General features: G+C 48.3%; 2 protein-coding genes across 4 annotated transcripts in view; one reads left to right on the top strand and one right to left on the bottom strand.

The window, feature by feature from the left end:
• P4HTM (prolyl 4-hydroxylase, transmembrane) overlaps positions 1-23,827 on the top strand; it is a 29,745-nt gene extending 5,918 nt beyond the window's left edge. For all 3 annotated transcript variants that reach the window (XM_050957478.1, XM_050957479.1, XM_050957480.1), the window contains exons 3-9: positions 9,285-9,475; positions 12,035-12,131; positions 15,303-15,465; positions 18,109-18,294; positions 18,814-18,904; positions 19,505-19,628; positions 20,882-23,827. In XM_050957478.1, coding sequence (XP_050813435.1) covers positions 9,285-9,475; positions 12,035-12,131; positions 15,303-15,465; positions 18,109-18,294; positions 18,814-18,904; positions 19,505-19,628; positions 20,882-21,099 — 1,070 coding nt within the window. In that variant the 3' untranslated portion in view covers positions 21,100-23,827. The remainder of the gene's footprint in view (positions 1-9,284; positions 9,476-12,034; positions 12,132-15,302; positions 15,466-18,108; positions 18,295-18,813; positions 18,905-19,504; positions 19,629-20,881) is intronic.
• On the bottom strand, positions 1,625-7,329 carry LOC127053209 (secreted frizzled-related protein 5-like). The gene is made up of 4 exons (XM_050957537.1): positions 6,909-7,329; positions 5,265-5,434; positions 3,268-3,354; positions 1,625-2,237 (listed from the first exon to the last, which is right to left on the bottom strand). The coding sequence occupies exons 1-4, from the start codon at positions 7,229-7,231 to the stop codon at positions 1,924-1,926; spliced, it is 894 nt and encodes a 297-aa protein (XP_050813494.1). The 5' UTR covers positions 7,232-7,329; the 3' UTR covers positions 1,625-1,923.
• Positions 23,828-24,325: the final 498 nt, after the last annotated feature.

Here is a 24,325-nt window from a genome sequence, read left to right as displayed (position 1 = left end):
ATAGTCAGGGTCATTAAACATGGGAACAGTTTACCAAAAAGTGTGGTGGATCTCTGGCGATTTTGAATGAAAGGTTGGATGTTTTTCGAGGAGATCTGCTCTAGGAATTATTTTGGTGACATTCTGTGGCCTTTGTCATACAGGAGGTCAGAGTAGGTGATCACAGTGGTTCCTTTTTTTCTGGTCTTAGACTATGAATCTATAAAATCCTCTGTGCCTCAGTGGTCCAGAAGTTAAATTTGCACAAATGTCAGGATGTGGCCAGTTTCCCCAACTGAATTTAAACAGGGAAAGTCCTGGGGCCGCAAGCCTCACCTTGGGTACTGCCAGAGCTAAAGAGAAAATCTGGTTGCCAATTAATGAAACACTTTAAGAGCATTAGAGACAATGGTACCTGAAATGCACCTCTGTCCAAACAAATGTTCCATGCATCTCCCCTCAGCACGCTGGATGATCGTTAAAATGATCAAGAAACAAAACAAGCCTCACGTTGTAGGTAAAACATGTCAATTATCACTGTACGAGGAAGACCCATTTACCCCCAAAGCTTGTTTTCTTTGCTTCCCTAGTTCAGTCCTGTATTTACTGTATTTGCTCTAGTTTAGGAATCCTCCAGACATGACATTTCCTTTCACCAGGAATTCTGGAAAACTAACTCACTCTCTTTGTTTGCGCTTGGCTGTTGTGCTCTGCTTCAAGGCCTGTGGTCCACAGTGATGGCAATGCCTGTCTGGAAAGCAGGAGAACCACACCTGTCCTTGAAGATAACTGCTGTAAGTGCTGCTTTTGATATAGGGGCTCTGCAAAGGATTTTAGAAAAATGCTCCTGTTGCTATTTTTGACTCTCTTGGATAAAGAAAGATGGTGTGGAGGGATACAGTTAATGTTTTTTTTCCCTCCCTGCTTTGTTTAACCTTTGAAATATCAGAAGCATTGAGTCTGATCTTCCCAGGTTTTGACAGGGGACTTCTCAAATGGTCTCAGACCATACTTCACTGAAGAGGGGGATGTTGAATCTTGAGGAGAGACATCCTTTCTCCAAAATGCATGCTAGTCACTGGGATTAAGTGGGTGCTAACAAAAAAACTTTTAAGCAGTCTCACTAAAAATCCCTTCATCTCCCAGTTGTTCAGCTTTCTGTCCTGACTCTTGGGAAGTCCTCACATCATTAGTTCTTCAGTCACCAGGGTCTTCCTAGGTCAACTGGTTTTTGTTTTTGTTTTTAATTCCCTTATCAAATTAACCCTTTTGGGGCCACCTTTTTCTATCAGAAAGTAAAAAGGGCAGAAATCCAACAGTTCCCTTCACAGGTGTCCTTTAAAACTTTAGCCATTCCATAGGCAGCCCCGGGGGGTAGTTGCAAGTGGTGACTACAGCTGCTGGCCGCATGTCCCACCAAGCAAGGTGACCTGTGTGTGGAAATGTCTTTGTAATATCCCTGGACCTACAGCAAGCTTGTGTTTCAGGGACAAACCACAGGACTGAAATTACTACCAGTTTCAGTGTGAAGGGAACAGACAGGAATAGCTATTAGGTATCTCCTCCAGTCCATTCTAAGCTGAGGACTTCAATTCACTTATTCCTGCTTCTACACAAGCTTGCCAAATCTATTAGAAACTGGGTTTCCAGTGCAGGAGGAGATGAAGAAGAACACAGCATGTTTGTGTCTTTCCATTTCTTGGAGCAACAGGTGACTCCCTAAGCTCTTAATTAACGAACATGTTGTATAGCAATCCCTTAGTGAAATGCTCTGTGGTATGGCCCCTAGACCTTGGCTATCGACTACACTGAATCCCACTAAAAAATAGCCACTGTACTGACCCACAGCTCCAAAGCTCTGGTTGTCACAGATTGTTTGCTAGATACAGGGAGGGGAGCAATTTCCTATCAGTAGAGCAGAGATTGCTGAAATCTCCTGCCAGACTATGCGCGGCACCGGTGATGTTTCCATCGCCGCACAGCCAGCTGCAGGTTCCTGTTCTTCCTGTGCCATGCATAGGCCTTGTTTACAAACACCTTGTCATTCTGCACCTCTCCACTGATGACATAGACTCCTGTGTGTGTACCTCTCATGATGTTGTGAACACATGTGGCATCTAGGTCCAGCCAGTGCTGCAGTTTTGGGTGGATTTCCACCCTGAGGAGGGGGCCGTGCTTCAAAACCTCCAGCTTGGAGTCCAGGTCAAAAGCAGAGATGGTGGAGGTCGTGTTCTTCCTGGAGATTCTGATTTTTACAGCTGAAAGAAGCAAATGGGAAACAGTTACCGATGTGTTATTATCCACCTGATTTATGTTAATTCCCTTTGGGATTTCTTTACTGCTGGTGGTTAACTACCTCCCAACCACTTCTGTTGGCAACATACAGAACTTTTCCATTTTGAATGCAGTAAGCGTTATAGGTGTTTCCCTGGCTCAGTGATGTCCCAGCCAAATCAAAGAGGTTGTGCTCAACTTGTAATTCTCCAAATCTGTGATTACAGCCTTTCTAGTGCCAATAACTGTTCTCCTCACTTCCCCTTTCCTCGAGTAGGGAGAAGGATGAGTGCTCACGAAGGAGACTAATGCCACTGAATAGGCAGAGGTACAAGGCAGGAAGAAGTTGTGCAGGTGGCCTTGTGCATCTGCCCAGTGCACCTCAATTCTGCTTTGCACTCCCTTTTTTGTTCCAGTCTTAGCCTTCTCCTCAGAGCAGGGGCTGCGAGCACTAATATCCTTGTCAAAGTTGTCCAGGATTTAGCCATGAAGATTGTGTGGTTGAATGCTGTAGAACTTTGTGAAAATTGAAAGTTAAGCAAACTGATTCGCCCAACCCCACTACCTGCTCCAGTCTCTGGCCTCAGAGCAGAAACAGGGAATTGCTGGGATACATGTCTTAGGGTTTGATATGTGTAGGCTGGAGATGACCAAGTGTATCTGTCTTGATAGGAATCTGATTTGAACTCTGGTCTCCAAAGTGAACCACATGATTGGCTCTCTCAGCATATGGGGGAATAGAACCAAAACCAATAAAAAAAATGCATAATGCAGGATGTTGGCCTTGGTGCAAGTTGTGAATTGTGGGCAAGTTGCCAGAGCAGCCCTGAGCAGTTTGGATGCTTGACGCTCAGCATATAGGTGAGGAATGAAAACTGTAAAAGCTGGAACCATCCCTTTTCCAAGCCTTTTCTTATAGCAAATAGAAGAGGCTTCCAGGGGATGCTGCTATTTGGTTGGCTATCAGAGGGGAAGCCAGCAGCAGAGGTGGGAAGAAAAGGTGTATGTACTCACTGAAGTCATTGGCGCAGATGTTTTCCAGTATCTCCTTGGCGGTGCTGGCTTCCTCGAGCTCACAGTCCCTACAGCTGGCTTGGGGCACTGCTGCAACAGAGACAAAGTTATAACATTCTTCTTGAACTTTTCCAAAAGCTCCTTGATGTGCCTTGAAAGCCCGGGAGATTCAAGGGTTCTAACAGGCCCACTAACAGCAGTGGCACTGCCAGCTTCCACCGTGAGTGTGCTGCCCCTCTGAACTGGAACAGCTCACTGGTGGTTGAGATGGAGTGCAGCCTCTGACTCATTCACTCCTTGGGCTTTGTGTGAGACGGGGAAATAACACTGAGACGTGTGCAGGCAAAGATCCTATTACTACCACTTGCCCAGGGCAGGTGTAGATGAATACAGTGGTGGGAACACTCGCTCACAGCGCCACTACCACCAGTGGCAGCAATAGTGAGAAATTAAAGAAGGAAAAATCATCTCCCAACTTGCCGGGGCAGTGTTCATCGTTGTCTGCATTTTCCTTTGTGTTGTCTCCCTTCATTAATGTTTTTCTCTGTGCTTTGCGTATGCTCAGCTTTGCCATTCCCTTCTGCTCATGGCATCGCAGGGTGTCTTCACCACAAACAAGCAAAGGTTTGTTCTTCTCTCATCAGCTAACTTGGCGTAAAACAGCAATGAAGACACAGCAGCTCTGCTTCTACCTGGGGCTAGGGGGCTAGTGCTCAAGTTCAAGGCCAGGCTCCTCTGGAGGCTCTAACTCAAGCTGCTCACCCAAACTAAACGCCATGTCTTCACAGCTGTTTTAGCCCAAGGTAGCTCACCTGAGTTAAGAACACTTTCTTTTGCATTGAAGACTTACCCTAGCTTCCAGCTGGAAGACTGGGGGGGTCAATCAGTGGGCAGCTGCTTTTGAAGGCAATGCAAACATTGTTTGTTGCATGGGCTAGGAAGGATGGGTGTGTACTGTATTTGGCAGTCTGGCTGCTTTACCCCTTCTGAAATTAAAGCACATCACTTCTGTGCTCTGCTCAGGGGCTTCCAGAGTCTGTTTTCAGCCCAGGATGCCTAGCACCAGCAAATGCTTCAACTGCTAGAGCATCATTCAAAAGGGAGAGCAGAGTATAGTGCTGCTACAGGTGCAGTCAGAGTTTGTCTAGACTAGAGCTTCATGTCCTCTTGTAACTCCCGTTCACAGACACCACTATCAGACACTGTAGGCACTCTACAAACCCTTGTGTCTGGGAACAGATGTTTGTGGAGTGTCTGGTGTTGGTTAACTGGTAGTCGCATAACAGTAGTTAACAGGGGCCAGCCTGAGTGGATGGGATTGGTTCTTCGTGTGTGGTAGAACTGTCAGCTATGCACTTGTTCTGGAAATGCTGGCAACACCCGCAGAATGCGGGAAAGGTGGGGTCAGGTAAGAGTTCCCCTTAAAATTTTACTTCAAAGCTGTTTGAATTTTGCATCACACCCACTGACCAAGAGAGGAGTTGTGCCATTTTTAGCTGTTTTCTGATGTACAAATAAGGCCTGAATGGTTTTTCTTATGCATGTTTTTTTTTTTTAACCTTAATATTGAGCTGAACATCATTGGCTTTGCTGGAGGATCTTGTGGCTGTCTGAGCCTGTGTAATATTAACTCTCATGCCTTGCTTGGAGGGGCAGGCATATTAAATCTAGAACAAAGTCCTTGTTTCTCCAAAATGTTAAATAGTGATTGAAATTGAACAGGTTTTACCAGAAATAAAAACCCAGACTTCTAAATAGTCTGACTAAAAATTCTTTCCCTTCCTACCTGCTCTGTTTTCTCTCATTTCCTCAGTTCTCCAGTTACCATAGAGTTCTCCTGGGTGCACGAAACCAGCATTTCCATTGTATGAAAGCCTAGCAGAACGTAAAGAGGTCATTTTAAAAAGAAAAGCCCAAACACGGTGCAGGCCCGTTTTTGCTTTGCAGTTCACCTTTAAATGTTATATATGGCTAAGTGGGTTAGCAAAATGTCTTACTTCTCCTGCTTGAAGTGGTTTCATCAGTGATTGTTGAAATGCATAAGTTGTGATCCACAGGGAATTTGTTGCAGTTCAGGATTTCAGGCCATGGGTAGCCATAGCAAGCCATGATTGGAGCACAGCTGTTCCTAACAGCTTCACACAGGCTGCGGCAGGGGGAGATGAACCTAGTGAGAGAAACAGGACTGCACTGAGGCTCGAACAAGCACAAGTGAAGAGTTAACTGTTCCAGAGCAAGCTCAAACCACCTTCCTTCCTAAATTAACAGCAGCGTGTGGTACTTTGGAATGACATTCATATTCCCTACAGTAAATTTAGTTTGCAGAATACAATAATTACGGTCCTGGGGGTTTTCTCTAGGAAGGAAACATCCGAGTACTTTGTCTCAAAAATTGGTACTGATTTTTCCAGAAACCATTAGTAAACTGTCTGTACTGGTGTCTTAAATTGGGGTTAACTTCCACAGGCATTGCCTTTACAGGTTTGCATTTTAATGGTGCTGTAGAAATTTTGACATACACTGTGAATATGCACATTTTGAAACCAAACAATAAATGTTTGAGTATTTGAAGGGTGTTAGCACAAATGGGAGAGGATATAATAGGATGAAATTAAGGGCTAAGAGCCATTCCCTTCTCCTTGTGAAGGGTGTAGGGTATTGCCACGAGCTCCTGTCTTCCATAGGTGAAAGCACTTGCTCTAGTGGTGCAGCTGCGGCTTGTACTTCTGTTCTGTTCTAACTAGGTCCCTGGAGCTCCTAAATTGCTGTGCAGTTTGTTGCCAAGCCACCACAAGAACTAGAATTTTTCCTTTGTAAGAACCCCTAGTGCTGGGGTGGGGGGGTGTTGTGTAAGGAGAGGTTACTGGTAGTGATGCAGGAGCAGGATTATTTGGTTCAGGACAAGAGGAGTGGGAGCCAAGGATATTTATAGGAAAGTTACTGGAAACCTGGAGTAGAAGAGAGGAGTTACTGTGTTTAGGTCAATAGAAATTCATTGTGTGCAACTGTGCGAGAAACTGGACTCCAGGTGAACCCATGTGCTGTGTGTGAGAGACGTGGAGGGGGTGAAATGCAAAGGGGCCAACACCTAGAACAGGAGAGCAAAGAATTTAGAAGCAGGAATACAAGGCTTGCTGGTGGTGGGAGACAAGGAGAGGAGAGAATTACTGTGCTGATATTTCAGGCATGGCCAGCTCACTGTGTGGAAGTGAAGAGAGGAGAAGATAGGTTTTTTGCATACTGTACAGAAGCTGGAGCATTGGGTGAAGACCAGCATGGTCTGCAGGTAGAAACCTACCAGTAGGTTTTCTGAAGTAATTACAGTTAGAGAACTGTGTGGGTTATAAGGCAGCTGCTCTTCAAACTAAATTCAAAACCAAGGACACATTTCACTTCTATGGCAGGATTTTTATTTCCCATCAGAAATGCCACGAAGTAGAGGGGGAAAACCCCTAGTGAGTCATCTCATTTATCCCCCTGCCCAGGGCACACTGTTCCTTACAATACTTTGGTGCTTTGTCCAGTCTAGTTCTAAATGACTCCAGTAATTGGATTCCCCAGCTCATCTCGGGAGACTGTTCTCCTATTAGGAAGCTTTATCTGACAGACCATGTTGAAATAACATATCTGAAATGCCTTACCTGTCCAAGCAGATAGGTGCAAAGAGTGAGCAGAGGAAGATCCTGGCATCTGGGTGGCACTCTCTGGCTAGCAAGGGCAGCCAACTAGAAGACTGTTGGATCACCTCTGCCATAGTCTCGTGTTCCAGCAGGTTGGGGATGCGCATCTCTGAATATCCAATGTCATAGCACAAGGCCATACTTCTTGGAATGAGCATACACCTGGAGGAGCTCCTCAGGAGGTACCCACGGACTCCTGGGGAGCCCCAGGTTAACAGATACATGGAGACAGCCAACAGCCACTGCATGCTCAGTTTGGGAAATCTGCAATTTGCTGCATCCATTCTTTCTTCGGACCAGTAGCTGTAAAATGTTCAGAGAGCAGGTGAGGCTCTGCCTTCTGCAGTGCACTGTGGACTGACTTGCTTCTCACTGGGAGATGGTTTTTATAGCATGAAGCCACCTCTCTGCTAATCCAGTCTCATTACATGCAACTCTCTTTGAGCTCTTGTTGGAAGACAATACCACAGTTTGTGTTTGCCTTGATTGTTTGGATTTTTGTAGGAGGCTTGGCTGAGATCAGCAGGTGTTTGGGGGGGAGGGGGGCGCTGTGGAAGGGCTTGGGGCCCCCATGGCTTGGAGCTCTCTGTTCAACAACATTAGGCTGGCCCATCCTCTTCTCCCCGGATTAGTCATTATTTTATAAATGCCAGTGTTTTTCTCCCTTTTGTTTTTGTGGAAAAGCAATCAAGTGTTGCCCCAAGTCAATTAGGAGCCATTTGTTTAGCTTGATCCATTGTTAAACAGGCAATGGGGTGGGATGCCCCTGTGTTCGGAAGTTAACCATTTCAGGGAACTCTCTGCCCAGTTTGGTCAGAGCAATTCATTTGCAGCCATAGGGGAGGCTGTTTACACACAGGATTACCAGCATTTGATTGACAAACTCTTCATCTAGCAGCCTGTGCCATAGAAAGCTCATTCTAGTGAATATAAATTGTATTTTTGGTATGAAATCCAGCTGCTGTAATTTAGGAGAAGTTGTTCCTTCTCTAGCTTGTAATTAAATTCCAAACCTTTGTCATGTTATTTCAGTCCAGTTTAGGGAAGGTAAAGTATTGGGGGTATTGCTTGTCAGTTTGCTCAGTTAATTCTTAACTTGTGTTATGCCACTAACTAGAAAGTGGCAGGTGGATGTTGCAGCTCTGCAGTATTTCTATGAAGAGGATTATGTGTGTTGCCTGTGACAGGAATTGTTCCCTACCAGGGGGGTTGTGGACATGTGTTTTGGGAAGGCTTTCTGGGAAGCAAGCGGCAGTGTTGTTTTCTGCAGACTTAGCACCTTGCTGTACCAAATGAGAAGCCACCTGCTCACTGGGGATTTTAGCAGACAGCCTCAATTCTAAACAGAAGTAATTATCTTAATTTTTTTTCTTTTCAGTGTGTTTCTTGGTTGAACTGTGGTCTGTTCTTAGCCCAGAGACTTGCCAAAATTCTAGGGGAGGTAGCTCAGAAAGCAAGAGTGTGGTATTTGAGTTTTCAAAACTGGACCAGATGTGCTTTCCCCCTTCCTAAAATATCTTCAGTGTTAATGAGGTTTGAGTGTCGCTGGTGTGTCCTATGAGATCTCTCCAGTATCTCACTGAAAAGATTGTTAACCCCAAACTCCATTTGACTGGAATTCTCCTGGCCACATAATCACAGATGGAACTTTTCTCCTTTGAAAATTGTATATAATCTTGGTATTGGCTCTAAACTGATAGCTTTGTGTTGCTAACGATAGGGAGGGGTGTGTGTGTGTAAGAGAGAGGCTTTGATGAGATATAGCGTCTTGATTCTGTAAAGTCTATAATACACCTACCCCTTATTTTTGTGACCCTGTCGATGGACACTCTCTCTTCTTCACCTGTGCTATAAATCTGTGCTCAGAGATCAGTCATCATAATTTGGAGTTGAGGGTGTGGGAGTTAGGTTGGAGGCTGCCTTCCCCTTTCATATCAGTGGATTCTCTAAGCCAGGCTCCACTGAAGAGCACCTGGTTCTCTGCCAAATTCCCCTCCAAATAAGGGCAAAGAAAGCGTAACAGCGCTGCAAACATGCCAGCACAAAGGCTCTGGAGTCTCTTCCTCTAGAGTAATTTCCTGCAACTAGGTATTTAGTAGAGTCCCTAGCAGCTCAGTGGTTAGTGCTCTATGCTGCCCCTTTGGGATCGAGTTCCATGGGGATGAGTGGGGTGCATTGGAGGAGGGAATATTAAACTTTCTCCTCCCCCAAATCTGTTGGGAAGCTTCTGATTTTCTCCTCCTTTCTTTGTTGTCTGCCGTTAGTTAGGGATTTCACTGCAACAGTTTCCTTGGTCTTTCATTCACACACTCTATCTGTCTCTCTTTTTTTCTGCAGAAATTCCAGATTTCCTGACTGAAGAAGAGTGTAAGCTGATTATCCACTTAGCTCAGTTGAAAGGGCTGCAGAAAAGCCAGATCCTGCCTACTGAAGACTATGAGGAGGCCATGGAAATGATAGAAATCAGCCAAATGGACATCTTCAACCTGCTGGACCACAATCAGGATGGGCAGCTGCAGCTCAGAGAGGTAGAGAGAAACCTAGAGAGGTTTGATATGGGGACTCAGAAAGAGAGACTGTTGTGAAGTTGCTCATCCTTGTATGGTTAACTGTACCAAGGCATGGCTGAGCCCAGCACAGCACATTTCATTACTTAATTGGAGGAGGTCAGGTCTCTACAGGACTTTTGCATGTAAGAGAGACTTCGTTTCTCAGATTGATATGTTCAGTAGCAGTGATCCTGCTGTGGAGTTGCTAGGAAATGTCTCATGATCAGCTGGGCAAAGGCTCCTATGCAGAAATAAGAGCGAATGTACAGTTATGTGTTGTTTCGTATCTTCAGGGCTGTAGTTGGCACTGGGAGGGCTTTGCTTGGTGAAGCCTGCAGAGGTTGCCATGCCTTCCCATGGTGAGCAGGGCACTGCAGAGTCACTGGTTAGAATTATAGATGTGTGTGTAAGCTACTGAGGCCATGTCTACATCTAAAATTTTGCAGCGCTGGTTGTTACAGCTGTATTAGTACAGCTGTATAGGGCCAGCGCTGCAGAGTGGCCACACTTACAGCAACCAGCGCTGCAAGTGGTGTTAGATGTGGCCACACTGCAGCGCTGTTGGGCGGCTTCAAGGGAGGTTCGGGGAACGCGAGAGCAAACCGCGGGGAAGCTGGTCTCCTTTCCCGGTTTGCTCTCGCGTTCCGGAACCACCCTGCAAACCGCAGGGAAGAAGACCTGCTTGTTCGGGGAACGCGAGAGCAAACCGCGGGGAAGCTGGTCTCCTTTCCCGGTTTGCTCTCTCGTTCCCCGAACCCCCGAGCAAGCAGGTCTCCTTCCCTGCGGTTTGCAGGGTGGTTCGGCGAACGCGAGAGCAAATCGGGAAAGGAGACCAGCTTCGCCGCGGTTTGCTCTCGCGTTCCCCGAACAAGCAGGTCTCCTTCCCTGCGGTTTGCAGGGTGGTTCGGCGAACGCAAGAGCAAACCGGGAAAGGAGACCAGCTTCGCCGCGGTTTGCTCTCGCGTTCCCCGAACAAGCAGGTCTCCTTCCCTGCGGTTTGCTGGGTGGTTCGGCGAACGCGAGAGCAAACCGGGGAAGGAGACCAGCTTCGCCGCGGTTTGCTCTCGCATTCCCGGAACCCCCCTGCAAACCGCAGGGAAGGAGACCTGCTTGCTCGGGGGTTCGGGGAACGAGACAGCAAACCGGGGAAGGAGACCAGCTTCGCCGCGGTTTGCTCTCGCGTTCCCGGAACCACCCTGCAAACCGCAGGGAAGGAGACCTGCTTGCTCGGGGTTCGGGGAACGCGAGAGCAAACCGGGGAAGGAGACCAGCTTGATTACCAGAGGCTTCCTCAGGTATGCTGGGATACCTGCTTATTCCACGGAGGTCAAGAAAAGCGCTGGTAAGTGTCTATACTTGATTACCAGCGCTGGATCACCAGCGCTGGATCCTCTACACCCGAGACAAAACGGGAGTACGGCCAGCACTGCAAACAGGGAGTTGCAGCGCTGGTGGTGCCCTGCAGATGTGTACACCTCCTAAGTTGCAGCGCTGTAACTCCCTCACCAGCGCTGCAACTTTCTGATGTAGACAAGCCCTGAGTCTGCTAGGGTAAGCAAGTGCAGAGAAGGCCTCAGAATGAATGCAGCCATAGTGTTACAGCACAAGATTGGGAGTCACGACTTGGATCCCAGTCGTGCCCTGACTCACTGTGTGACCCTGAGCAACTCGTTTTCCCTGGATGTGTGTCACATTTCCCCAGATGTCGAATGGGGCTAATGACACTTACCCTCCTTTGTGAAGTGCCTTCAGGTATGCAACTGAAGAGCGCTATGTAGTTGCTGAGTATTGCCCTTGATCATAGTGTGACTGCAGGACAGGCCTTCTTCCTCCAAAGCTAGGAGTCTGCCTGTAGCTCTCTGAGGCATTTCCCTCCTGGATCTTCTTCAGAGAGCAAGCATTTCTTTCTGAACCATTCCCTTCGAAAGTCTTTAAATGGCACAAGTGAAAACATTAACTCTGGGCATGGCTACACTTGCACGTGGCAGCGTTTTGAAGTTTCAAGTGTGGTCGCAGCGCCAGCGCTGGGAGAGAGCTCTCCCAGCATTGCACGTACTCCACCTCCTCTACGGGTGTAGCTTGCAGCGCTGGGAGCCGTGCTCTCAGCGCTGCGACACTGTTTACACTGAGGCTTTACAGCGCTGTATTTTGCAGCGCTCAGGGGGGTGTTTTTTCACACCCCTGAGCACGAAATTGCAGCGCTGTAAAGCGCCAGTGTAGCCATGGCCTCTGTAGCTGTTCAGTTCACTCTCCCTCCAAGGGAAAGAGAGACACTTGCTGCCTTTGCTTGGCTCTTGGCTGTCTTACTTCCAGCTGTGCTTTTATGATGGCATAAATTGAAATGTTAGAGCAGGTGCTGGTCACACTGCTATAGCTAAGGTTGCAAAATAGCTTCCATTTGTATCCCTTTCTCCTGCTAGCTGATGTCCTTCAGAGAAGCTGTCTCAGGATTGAGAGCTACCAGCCCGTAGGGTTTAATTAGCATTACAGAGGAACGAATCATTGCCCAGGATGTGAGAATCTTATTCGTAATTTCAGGTGCTGACCCACACCCGCCTAGGGAATGGCAGGTGGATGACCCCTCAGAGTATCCGGGAGATGTACACGGCGGTCAAGGCAGATCCTGATGGCAATGGTGAGAGGGGCTTTGAAATACAGCCTCTGAGAATCCCTTTTATCTCTAGCGCACTGGAGACCAGATCCAGTGCTGTAATGTGAGCCTGCTTTATATATTCCAGGGGTCGGCAACCTTTCAGAAGTGCTGTGCCGAGTCTTCATTTAGTCATTCTGATTTAAGGTTTCACGTGCCAGTCATAAATTTTAACGTTTTTAGAAGGTCTCTTTCTATAAGACTATAATATGTAACTAAACTATTGTTGTATGTAAAGTGAATAAGGTTTTTAAAATGTTTAAGAAACTTCATTTAAAATTAAATTAAAATGCAGAGCCCCCTGGACCAGTGGCCAGGACCTGGGCAGTGTGAGTGCCGCTGAGAATCAGCTCGCGTGCCGCCTTTGGCACACGTGCCATAGGTTGCCCACCCCGATATATACCAAAAAGCAAAATCCAGTCACAAAGCCCCCTTTCTTCCCCGGCTAGTCCCCACCAACCCTCAGAGCCCCCGTGTGAAGTAGGTAGGTTTTATTCTCTCACACATACACACCGTACTTTAGAATAGAGAAGTGATTTGCCTGGGCCCACGCAAAAGGCTGCCTGTAGGGCTGGGAAGAGAACCCACACCTCCGGACTCCCTTCCCCCTGCTCTAACAACCCCTTAGCATTTGCCTTATGGTGCTAACTGCTTAACACCCTTTTTTGACTATAGGTCTAATTATAATAATCTACGCTGATTATTTTGAGGGTGGCATTTGAGATCGCTGCGTATCTAAGAAATGGTCTATGCTGAAAAGCTAGATCAATCCCTCTGTGTTGTTCAGGACTGTGAAACCCCCTCTGAGCAACACAGTTAAGCTGACCTAGCCCCAGTGTAGACAGCGCTAGATCAACAGAAGAATTCTTGCCTCTACCTACCTCCTGCTTCTCAGGGATGTGGATTAAGGACAGTGACAGGAGAACTCCTCCTGTCGCTGTAGTGAGTGTCTATACTGAAGTGCTGCAGCGTTTTAAGTGTAGACGTAGCCTAATGGCTGCAAACGTGTGGAGGGAGCCAGGATTGCACTATTTCAGGCACATGATTCAACCCCAGTTGAGTAGTGGTGTACAAGTGTGTATATTTGTGTAATGCACAAGGGGCCCTGTAAGCTCAGCCTTAATTTGTGCCACTGCATAATGGAGAATCCTTTGGGTGCAGCTCTGCTTTGTTCCTCTTTAGTTAGTTCTTGGGGACCTACAGCCCCTTTAATCACTAGAGCTATAAGATGCTGCTGCCATACCCCCTCCTTTTTGGGGTGAGTCATGTCTCCTTCCTGCTGTTCCCAGATTTGGAGCGCTGCCCTGCTAACTCCCCTTCCTGATGAAAGGCTGTCGGGGTCAGTGGACATGAAGGCAGTTTCCTCAGTCAGCTCTTGGTGCTTCTCCCCCTCTCTCTTGCCATCAGAGTTTTAATATGTTCCAAGAACCCAGTTCCGCCCATCCTTCCTCTGGCCTTCCAAGAGCTCCCACTGTCCCAGGCATGCAGTTTAACCTCTCCTGCTCTAATTAGAGCGCCGTCAATGGAGTGACTCTCCATTTCCTAATCAAATTAAGTAAACATGCAGTCTGTACCCACTCACTTCCAGTGGCCTGGCTCTCTGGGCAGCCCTGAGAAACTGCTTTGGAGCAGGGGAGCAGCATTTGGTGAATGGGAAATTTGGCTAAATATCCAGTCAGCACGCTTGCCTCAGTGCTCTCTTGGCTCATGATGTCCTTGGCTGGGTAAAGGGCGGATGAGCTAACTGTGATGTTTCCACCATGCTGAACTTTAATAAATGAGAAGCTTCAGATCTACCCCCGGGGCCGTGCTCTGTGCCACTGGCAGAGCCTCACTTCCGGAGTCTTGCTCGCCTCCATTGTTACCTGATCAACGGGCAGGCCAGGTCACAACCTGGATGGCACTGTGTCCTTAGAGGCAGGCGGAAGCGGGGGACAGAGGATGTGTGCAGACAGCTGGAAATGGTGACAGCTAATAGTTCAGCTGAGAGTGCCAGCGTCTGGGGAAACTGTCCTAACTTTCCCTCTGACAAGCCCCCTTCTTCCCTCTTGGGAAAGGGGACAGTGGAGCTTGAAGTCTAGCTGTGGCCATGAACCATAATTTCTCATCAGCACAGTTAGTTTTCTGAAGTTCAGGGGCAGCCGATTGGAGGCAAACATTTCTAATCCACAGTTAGATGCGCAGAGCTGTCTGAGTACATGCTGGTTGCTGTGCTGGCCTGTGAGGTTGCCACACTGCCAGTGTGTGACACACAGGGCTAGACACCAAACCTGATTCTTCTTAAAATAAAAAATGTCAGGGTCTTCCATAAACTGGGAAAGGCAAAAAGATAATCCTGTCCTCTGCTACTCATGCATCACCATTACAGGGGAGAGTCCAGGCATGCATGTCAGGAAGGAAATGTCTGTGTTTTAATGGAAGCCACCTTTTACATCTCATTTCTTGATTATCGTCACTCTCACAGTAACCAGAACATACTCTGTGCATTTGCCTTTCACATTTCTCTTTGAATTACATAAATGCAGAAAAGCTTCACAATCCACTTATAAACTGTTTTGCATTCACTGTTCAAAACTGGCAGATAAAATTATTGTTTGAAATGTGGGCAGAGCCCTTCTGCAGAGTTTTCAAATCAGAGTCTATTTATTCATCCAAGTAACAAGTCCATTTAAAGGGGCAGTGCAGCATTTTAGCTAAGGCATTTCAAAGGACAAATCTGGAGAGGCTGTTTATTTCTTTGTAGTAGATTACATTGTGTTTTTTTCAGAGCTATTCACAGTGAAAATGTGGGTAGCCAAAATATAGCCCCAGAATTTGACATCTCATGGCTGTTGTGTTCCTAGAGTTCCCAGCATGGCCTCTGCCCAGATAAAGACAGAATGTTGCATGCTGGGACCTGTTGTCTTCACAGGTGCATCTCCATATTAGAGATGAGAGCAAGTGCAATCTTCTCTAAGACCTATCAGATGCAGCTCTCTGGCTACCAATGAGTTGCCAGTGCAGCCCTCAGACACAGTTGCAGGCCTTGGAATGGCATGCTTTAGAAGGGTAAAACCCTGTGGTGCCTAACTCTCCCTGAAGGCTGGACACTACCAGGTAAACGTGCACCTGGACCAGAAAGCTGAAGAGACAGCCTGCTTTCCTTCTCTTTCATAGGTGTGTTGAGTTTGGAGGAGTTTAAACAGCTAAACATTCGTGACTTCCACAAGTACATGGGGAGCCAGAAAGTGAAGATGAGCGATCTGGTGCGGAACAGCCAACACACATGGCTGTACCAGGGTGAGGGGGCACATCAGGTCATGAGGTCCATACGGCAAAGGTAAAGGCACTGGCAGGGTAAGGATGCTGTGTAGGCACTCCATCGTGTCGGGGGAAAGGTGGGATGCACACACGTGGGGGGCAATATACACACAGTGCAAAGCGGCTGTGTCTTGGGTCCCAGGACAACATGAAGTGGTGGTAATCTGTTCAGTCATCATGGAGTGAGAGCCGTTAGTAGACTGGGATCAGTGAATGTTGACACCGAAGAGGGAGATTCCCATTAAGGCTTGAAATTCATCTACAAACGCATTGTTCTGTGGACAGAAATGAAGTTTTCAGCAACTCTGCTTCTGGGAGCAGCCTGATAGAATCACAAAGACTCAGTGTTACATGGGATAAGTAATGGAAAGATTCACCAGGTGAAATTGTTATTCTTTGCCAGTAATTACTGTGCCTTTACTTTAACTACTCGTACATCTCACCTGGATCTTCTCACTGACAGCTAACAAGTGTAGCTTTATTCCAATTTAGCTAATCCAGTTTAATCCTCTGAGCATACATCCAGTGATAGGCCTCGCTGTGACGGTGTGGCTCCATTTGTCCATCCATTGAGATTGGATTCAGCCCTGCACAGACCTCAGACCCAGCCCTCCTGCCAGTCCCTGATCTGGGACGCTCATTCGCTACAGATGCAGCTGAAAGTCACTTCCATCTCCCAGCAGATCATGGTCTCTCACGCCCACGGAGCCAATAGTTGAGCCATGCACAGCTAGTCTTGGCCTAGCAAGTGAGTGGCTAAAGTGGTTCAAGGCCTAAAAGTGGCTCTTGTCCACCCTCCTCTTCAGTGTGTCCCAGAAAGAGAACTGGTCCCACCTTGACTAGAGGGGGCAGCAGCTGCTGTGTGCGTTGTGCCTGTTAGCTGGAGCCCATAGGCTCCTGATGCAATGCCAGCGTGACCCTTATTTGGGCAGTGTTGGGGTGTCCCTGCTGAAGCAGAAGCTTTCTGTTCCAAAGGCTGCCATTAAAATCCTTTGTAGGATTTGGAGATTCTCAGAAGCCAGAGCCCACATAATCCTGGTATGGATTTCATGATCCAGGTCTAGCACTGCAGTCCCCTTTCCCCAATCCCAATGGGGTAACTAGTCTGGGTTCTTGCAGTGTATCTGAGAGGTTCCTGCTCGCTTTGGGGATGATCAGAGATGTAGGAAGTTCTTGAGGGGGACAGAAATCCTAGAGCTCCAAGGTCTGGTCTCAGTGCTTGCTTTCCATGCACCTCAGTCCTGTTGGGAATAGTGCAGAACAGGAGGCAGAGGACAGATGAGAAATGTGATCAGGCTATTGATAGCTAAGTCTTTCTGCCCTTCCATGCAGTCCTATCATGGTCCCTCTGCTTTGCTATTTATCTCTGAGCTCTATAGGGCCATTTGCAGAACCTTGGGGAAGGGGAGGACATGGCACCTGGAGGTCTCCAGGGACATGTACAGAAAGGAATCTTTCCCAGCAAGTGGCAGCCATGCTGAGTGAGAGCAGCTTAGCCAGGAAGTTTCTGATTAACACTGACTAGGCTTTTCTGCTCCATTGTTCTGGCTGTCCAGTTCTGTGATGGGTCCCCTCATTCTGTATGCACTAGGTGTGGTGTTGTGCACAGTCTTCCCAAAGAAACTCAGGTATAAAAGTATACCCCGTACCTGGTGGTCCTCTGGACTCCAGGGTCCTCAGAGCAGGGAGGTGTTGGTCACTGGTCCGTTTCACCCACTGCATCGTGCTGATGCGGACTGTGCAGTGAGTAACTCGCTGAGTGTTTAGCAGAAACATGTTTTGCAGTTGTCTTGTAAGCAGCTTTGAGTATCTGGTGACCTTTCTTCTTGGCACGAGGCCTTTTTGCTACTGCAACGAGGTGACCTACCAATTGACTTAAATGACAAATATCACCTTCCGCCCCGACTGATTGCCATACTGTGTGTTGTTCTAATGCAATTTGATGCATTCAGGCAGAGCTCCCTCTAGGGTACTTTTGAACATACATTGGCATTTCCCCTTTACATCAGGCTCCTGGCTTCTGCTCAGGGTTGAGGGGGCTTGGGTTTGCACGCGCTAGTCTCTCTAACTAGGGGAAAGGGGAACATTTTAAACCATTTAAAACATTCTGTGCATCTCAGCTGAGAATGATATGCCATGGGGAAACCAGGTGCTGGGGTTGACCAAGGCTGTGAGGCAGGCTGGATCCTACAGGAGTGATTCAAAAGGGAGGAACCAGTTTCCCCGCACTTAGATCCCTCCTGAAGACTCTTCTACCCTGACAGTGCATGAAGTCCCCAACTCATAAGACCAAGGAGAGAGGCCGTGGGATAGTTTATACGCTTGACAACCTTCAATGTGTCTTATCAAGGCCTTGACTAGTTATCATTGGGTCCACTTGCTGCAGCTCTTCTCCACTGTCGTCCTCTTAGCTCTTTGAGGCAGGAAGCGTCTCCCTGTCTGTTGAGCACGGTGCACGTTCCTGGTGGCTATAGTGGGATTCATAGAAGCTCAGGGTTGGAAGGGACCTCAGAAGGTATCTAGTCCCACCCCCTGCTCAAAGCAGGACCAGCCCCAACTAAATCATCCCAGCCAGGGCTTTGTCAAGCCAGGCCTTAAAAACCTCTACAGATGAAGGTTGGCTTGTTTTGCTTCTCCGCAACCTGCTTTCCGGCTTTCCCAGGGTGATGCACTTGACCCGTCTGCCTCCTGAGATTGTGGAGCACAGCGAGCCCCTGCAGGTTGTGCGGTATGACCAGGGAGGGCACTACCACGCCCACATGGACAGCGGGCCAGTGTTCCAAGAGACGGCCTGCAGCCACACCAAACTGATCACCAACGAGAGCGTTCCCTTTGAGACCTCCTGTCGGTGAGTCGTGCGCTCAGCTTCTAGTTTCACACCAAGCCAGCTTGGTGCCAGGGCTCAGTCTGGGAGCAGATTAAAAGGAGACCTATCTAAAGTGATCTCAGTGTGAGACGGGGGGCTAAAGGCAGCTCACTTCACTGCACATACATAGTGGGTTTGCTTGCTACCTTGCTCAACCCCTTTGGTCCCTCTGGCCAATACAAGGAGAGGCACTGACTGGCTCCAGGAAGCTGTTGGCCCATCCCTGTTGGAGGCTAGAACAGTGCTCCATAGTGGGGATAATCCTGCATTTTAGCCACACCCTGGAGAGCAGATGAGATGGTCCCTGTTAACTTTCTCCTTGGAGAACACTCTATTCAGGCTCTGGGCCAGGCGATACATGCTTGAGCCCCTATGCACGTGCCAGCAAATCTAGCCATTGGTTGTGGGGATGGAGTTTAGGGAAGGGCTTGTGCGACAGCCTGTGGGTATCTTCACTATTCCAGTTGCACCCTGTAAGCAGCTGTGCTCTCTGTCTTACAGCTACGTGACAGTGCTGTTCTACCTGAACAATGTGACGGGGGGAGGAGAGACCATCTTTCCTATAGCTGATAACAGAACCTATGAAGAGATGGTAAAGGAGCCTCTCCCCGACCTGCCCCCGTCTGTGTTCTTGCTGGCCCCTGAGTTTGTGGGATGTGGTTGGGGAAAGGCGGATTTGGGGCTTGGGTTTACACATGCTAGTCTCTCTAAGTAGGGGACAAGAGAATGTTTTAAACCAAGTGATAATGAATGTGACAAAGCCCAGAGGGAAGAGACTAGTACAGGGCTGTGACTAACAGGGGGACACTGGAGAGCCTCCTGGGGAGAGTGAGCCAGTGCCCAGCACAGGTTCTGCTTTGCTGATTGCCTCTTGGCAGATTTCCTTGCAGGAGAATGAAAGCTCTTCTCATTGCACGCACTTTGCTGTCACTCCAGCTGGTGCACTATTGAGATGGCCAGAAGGATAGCAGAGCACCTGGGGCAGGGTGGGGAGGGCAGGCAGCTCCCTGACTTCTGTACACCCTAAATTGGCTGCTGAAGATGTGAGGGGAGCCTCCTGTTCTGCCTAATGCAAATGTAAAGCTGTTTTAATGGAAGGGGCTGATAAAGAGGGATACGATGAAGAGGGGCAGAGGCTCCTCATCCCAGTCCTGTTTACAGGGCAATGTTTATTCTCATGTCTTTTCCTCAGTCTCTGATTCAGAATGATGTTGATCTACGAGATACACGGAAAAATTGTGATAAGGGCAACCTGCGAGTGAAGCCACAGCAGGGCACTGCTGTCTTCTGGTACAACTATCTGTCAGATGGGGAAGGTACTGTCCCACCTCAGCACTACGCCTGTGGGGAGGGGAAGAGAGAGGCTTTGGGAGGACAGCAGCCTGTTTCTTTGGGCCTCGCTGTTTGTGTGTTGTGGGTCGGGGCATTTCTTCCCATGAATTCTGCAAGGACGGCCAAGGAGCAGCAGCCAGGAACTGATGAGCACTGCTGAATTCTCCTTGGTAGTAGCTGGGCTAAATCTTCCTGTGTTCACAGCCAGAAGATCAATGGGTCCTAACTTCCTTGGAAAACTCACCGGCTGCCTGGTCTCCAACACTGTGCCCCAGATTCTCCACAGGGGGAGCAGGGCCCAACACTGCCAGTGGCCCCAGCAACCAATGCCAAGGCGGTGCATCCAGGAACAGCAGGGAGGGGCTGCTACTTTGTCTGCCTTCCCCCTCAATCACAGCCTAGGAGGCTGTGGCCGCAAGAAACCCCCCTGGTGGCCACATTTGAGACATGCTGCATTAGATTTTGAGATGATGGTGCAGAAAGGAAAGGGGATTACAGCTGCCTTGTGAGCAGCCTGTGGTTTCTCCTGCAGGAAATCCCAGCATCACTGCCATGGGAAGGGCATCACTGAAGGGCAGTGAGGCATCACTGCCATGGGGAGACTGAAGGACGGGTCTGGGCTCCAGCCACTGCACAAGACTAGAGCACCTCGGTGTGCTGTCATTGAGATCCCAGTGGCTCTGTTCAATAGCAAACAAATAGAATGCAAAGAATAGCCGCTGATGTGGGTCTGATGCAGAGTAGGGCAGAGAGAATCGGTGGTGCTGTTGGAAGGTGCTGGGGATCAGCTAAAGCTTCTGTAAAGTCAGTTGTTTCTTTTACACGATACGATTAATTATTTTAAAAGACAGATTTTACCTTCCAGCAACCCTGGGATTTTGCCTTTCAAAGCCTTCTACTGGCAGCATCTGTCATTTCTGTCCTGCTTTGAAAACTGTTCTTCACATCCACCAGCATTCAGTCCATAGGTGGTGATTAGTTAGCTAGCTATGGCAAAGCTAATCCCTGGGGTTCTCCCTTAAACAAGTCACTGTCCTAAAATTGTAGTAGCTGACGTGGTCTGACATCTCCTTTTGGGCTGGATTGTTGTACTTGTCAACAGGAGAATTATATATGCAGGCCAGAAGTTAGTCCTTGGCCACGTGCCTGTCTGCACTCCACTGCCCAAGGGAGACACTGCGGGGTTGTGAGGTACAGTAGAGTGCAGTGACAGTTGTGGTTTGTTTTCCTTCTGCAGGCTGGGTTGGCGACCTGGATGAATATTCCCTGCATGGAGGCTGCCTCGTCACTCGAGGAACCAAATGGATTGCCAACAACTGGATCAATGTTGATCCCAATAAGAGGCGCCAGCTCCAGTTCCAGCAGGAGATGGCTCGCTATGCCAAAGAGGGAGATGAGGCCCAGAACGAATGGACTGTAGATAAATCCTACAGCAACGTGCATGTGGAATTGTAGTGTCCCAGCGCAGCTGGGCTTGGAGATGCCTCTTCAGTAACACTGTGGGACCCTTTTAGCACTTGTCAGTTTAGTTTATATTGATTTAAGTCCTTTGGTATTCTACCCCTCCACCCTCCCCACACGCATCCCTGCAGTAGTCTGGGCTCTGCTGTAGCCTGCATCTCTGTTGGTCAGACTGGGGAAAGCACTACGGTAACGAGCCCATTGGGAAGCAGGCCTCATGCTAATGAGTCAGAGGTTGAGGAAGATTTTGACAAGATATATTTTTATTTCAGGTTTGTTTTTTCGTGTGGGAGGTCCAAGTATCAGTGAGTCCTGCCCAGCTGAGGCTTCTTGCCTCTCCAGGCTGGGCCTCCTTCAGGGGAAAGGTGCTGTCAGTGGTTCTGTAGAGTTTCAACCCCTCTTCATCCTGGGTCTCAATTTTTTGTTTTCCCATTGAAATGGATTCGGTCTCTCTTTAGCTGCCTCCCAGGCTTTCCTTGGCACCTGCCAGTTTCTGTCCCTAGAGTGTCCTGCTGCTATTCCCTCCTCCCTCCAGAGCACCGCCTTGGCTCTCTTGACCAGTAACTGGCAGCACTGTCAGTCAAGCCAGAGCCCTCTGGTATGGAGGCTGTATATTCCAGGAGGGAACATGGGAAGTGGGATCACTCAGCTTCTGCATTAAGTCACTTCCCTAAATTCCAGCCCCATGATGTGAGACTGATCAGGGGCAGAGGGCTGTCAGTCCTCCCGTAGTAGTAGGAAGGGAAGTGTTTCAGGTGCGACTGTGTGCCTATGGAGATCTTGGAGTATAATGCTAATGGTGAATCCTTCTCAGGGGTTGATGTATTTCTGAAATGCTTTTATGTTGTGTTGACTATCAAGGAGAAGGGAAGCTTTTATGTGCAATAGCAGCAGAGCTGATTAAGTGTGTGTGTAGGGGGAGAGTTTCACTCTAACCCCGTGATTTGTGTGCCTGCCTTGTTAGGTGTTTGTTTCCTGAAGGTTCCTTCTGCCAAGTGATTCTTTTCTCCCCAGTCACGGAGCTACGTATATTTACCAATGTCTCTGTAGCAAATTTGAAGCGCATTGGGGGAGTGACTCCCAGTGCCTCTCTCCAGACAACTGAACAGAAGAGGTCTCTGTGTATCGTCATCTGATCCTCACGTGCTGAGGAGTTGGTCACTCACGGTTCACCTCAGCTTGAAGCATTTTCTTCCCTAACTGCTTTAAATTTCAGTCGGTGGTCTCTTTTTGTGGGAAGGAAAGAATTTGAAATGTAGTGAGGAGTGGAACAGATCCCTGCCTTGCCACAGCACAGGGCATGGGCTGAATGCATGACTGCAAGCTCTGGAGATGGGATTTCTTCCCGGCTAGTACATCCAGAAAGTCAAGCGAAGGTCCATGCCGCCCTTAGGGCTGAGTGAGCCTGTTGGATGTGCAGCCAAATGCTGAGGAAGTGGCTGGAGTTGTGGCTGAGGTGGGAGCTGGGTTGGTTGGTTTGGCTTTATTTATTCATTCATTCATTTATTTATTTGTTTGTTTTAAAGCTGCTGAACTGAGGAGAGGGCTCAGTGTGCTACTTTAGTGCCTGATGTTTAGCCGTAAGGCCAGGTGGATGCACTGATGATCACAGCTCTATCCCAGTGTAATAGTATTAGGTTACATGCCATGCTAGTGAGAGAAAACTTACTGCATCAGGGAAGTCTGACCACAGTCCTGCTGCAAGTTACCCTGCCAAGCAGGGGGATTAGCCATGACAGAAGGCGGGCGCGGTGAAGTGTTGCTATGAAATCTAATTCCCTTTCATTGCTCTCTCTGGGTTTGGGGAGCAGTTTGAAATGTTCAACAGAACATTTGCCCCAAAGAATGGGGTTTGTCCTGTAGCCCCAGCACTAGGGAACTGGGTATGTTGCTAGTAGTTATTCCTGTGTTATTGTATTGCTACCCAAGCAGAAATAGGAGAGGCACTAAGCTAGTAATGCATGTTGCCACCATGCAACCCTCCCAGACAAGGAGACCAAGAGGAATGTGCATCCAGAAACAAACCTGCAGTAGGGGATCTCCTACCAAGGCACTGCAAAGGGTTAACAGTGTGTTTATCGCATTTCTCTTTCTTCCAGGTGCACACTGGAACCCTGCTGCCACTTAGTGAGCAGGTTAGCAGGAGTGTATTGTGAAAGGTCTTCTGGAAGAGAGTAACCCTGGTTGTTTGGTAGCAGGAATATAAACAAGACTCCAATGACCGGTCATGTTCAATGCAGCTTGAATCTGACCAGTTGGAACCCTTTCTAGCTGTATGTACTTGACTGGGATTCTGGGCTTTGGTGTGTGCTTTGGGGGTGTTGCTGCCCCTTCCTGTGTTTGTTCCACTTTACCAGCAGAGACTAATCTAAGAATGGAGGATTTTGTACATTATTTTTTTAAGATGTTGTAGCTCAGATGCTTTCTTCACAGGTGGTGATGTGATGTCATTTTATTTATTCTCCAGAAGGCATGACTTTCTATTGGATCTGCCAAGCCTGCAATCAATCTTTTTGCTACTCTTAGCTCGTTTGAGTGACTTGGCACTATCAGTTGCATGTGCAAGTGACTGACCATTGTCTGCCCTTGGTTTTCTGTGTTTTCCATAGCCTCATGTGCACCCAATAAGTTTTTCATCCCTTATTTAATATTTATTTAATTTATTATATCCATGGGCAAAGAAGCCAGGCTGTCTGTCCTGAAAATAAAGTTTTGAAAACTCTTTGACTCTGGCATTAGTAATGTGTTTCCAGGTGTTGACTGTGCTTGGGGGAGGACTGCAGTTTTCTGCAAACTCCCACCCTTAGCAGCAGCTTTAGGATTCGGGACCCCCTGGCAACTGTTTGTCATCTCAGCAGGTGGGGGTGGCATGTTGTGATGCTGCATTGTAATGTTACAAACCAGCCTGGGTAAATGCTGCAGGGGGCAGGACCTTATGTCAGGTTGTCTTCTGAAGAGGCGACCACGTTATTGGAGGAGAGGCCCCTAGAAATGCCGCAGGTGCCTAGGACATATAATTATTAATCCTGTTGTCACGGGCCGGCCTGGGGTCCGGGGTGCTCGGCGCTGCACAGAGCTCCCAGGAGTGCAGGCGGGCCGGCCACATGTGCAGCCGACGCTGGCAACAGGGCACGCAACAGCCCTAGCGACCGCCGGCCAATGGGGCGCAGCGTCAGAGAACCGGGACGCGGAGCAGTAAGGAGCCTCTCGATTGGTTGGT

Source organism: Gopherus flavomarginatus, chromosome 6, assembly GCF_025201925.1.
Source record: "Gopherus flavomarginatus isolate rGopFla2 chromosome 6, rGopFla2.mat.asm, whole genome shotgun sequence".
In the NCBI taxonomy this organism is placed as follows: Eukaryota; Metazoa; Chordata; order Testudines; family Testudinidae; genus Gopherus; species Gopherus flavomarginatus.
This window is presented reverse-complemented; position numbering and strand designations above follow the sequence as displayed.

What these genes read in the sequence shown, in the direction of transcription:
- LOC127053209 (XM_050957537.1), bottom strand. Translation starts at nt 7,231, where the DNA reads ATGGATGCAGCAAATTGCAGATTTCCCAAACTGAGCATGCAGTGGCTG. An exon ending in GCACCTATCTGCTTGGACAG is followed by an intron (nt 5,435 to 6,908) that starts GTAAGGCATTTC and finishes TTCTCTCACTAG; the next exon opens with GTTCATCTCCCCCTGCCGCA. An exon ending in AACCACTTCAAGCAGGAGAA is followed by an intron (nt 3,355 to 5,264) that starts GTAAGACATTTT and finishes CTGTTGCAGCAG; the next exon opens with TGCCCCAAGCCAGCTGTAGG.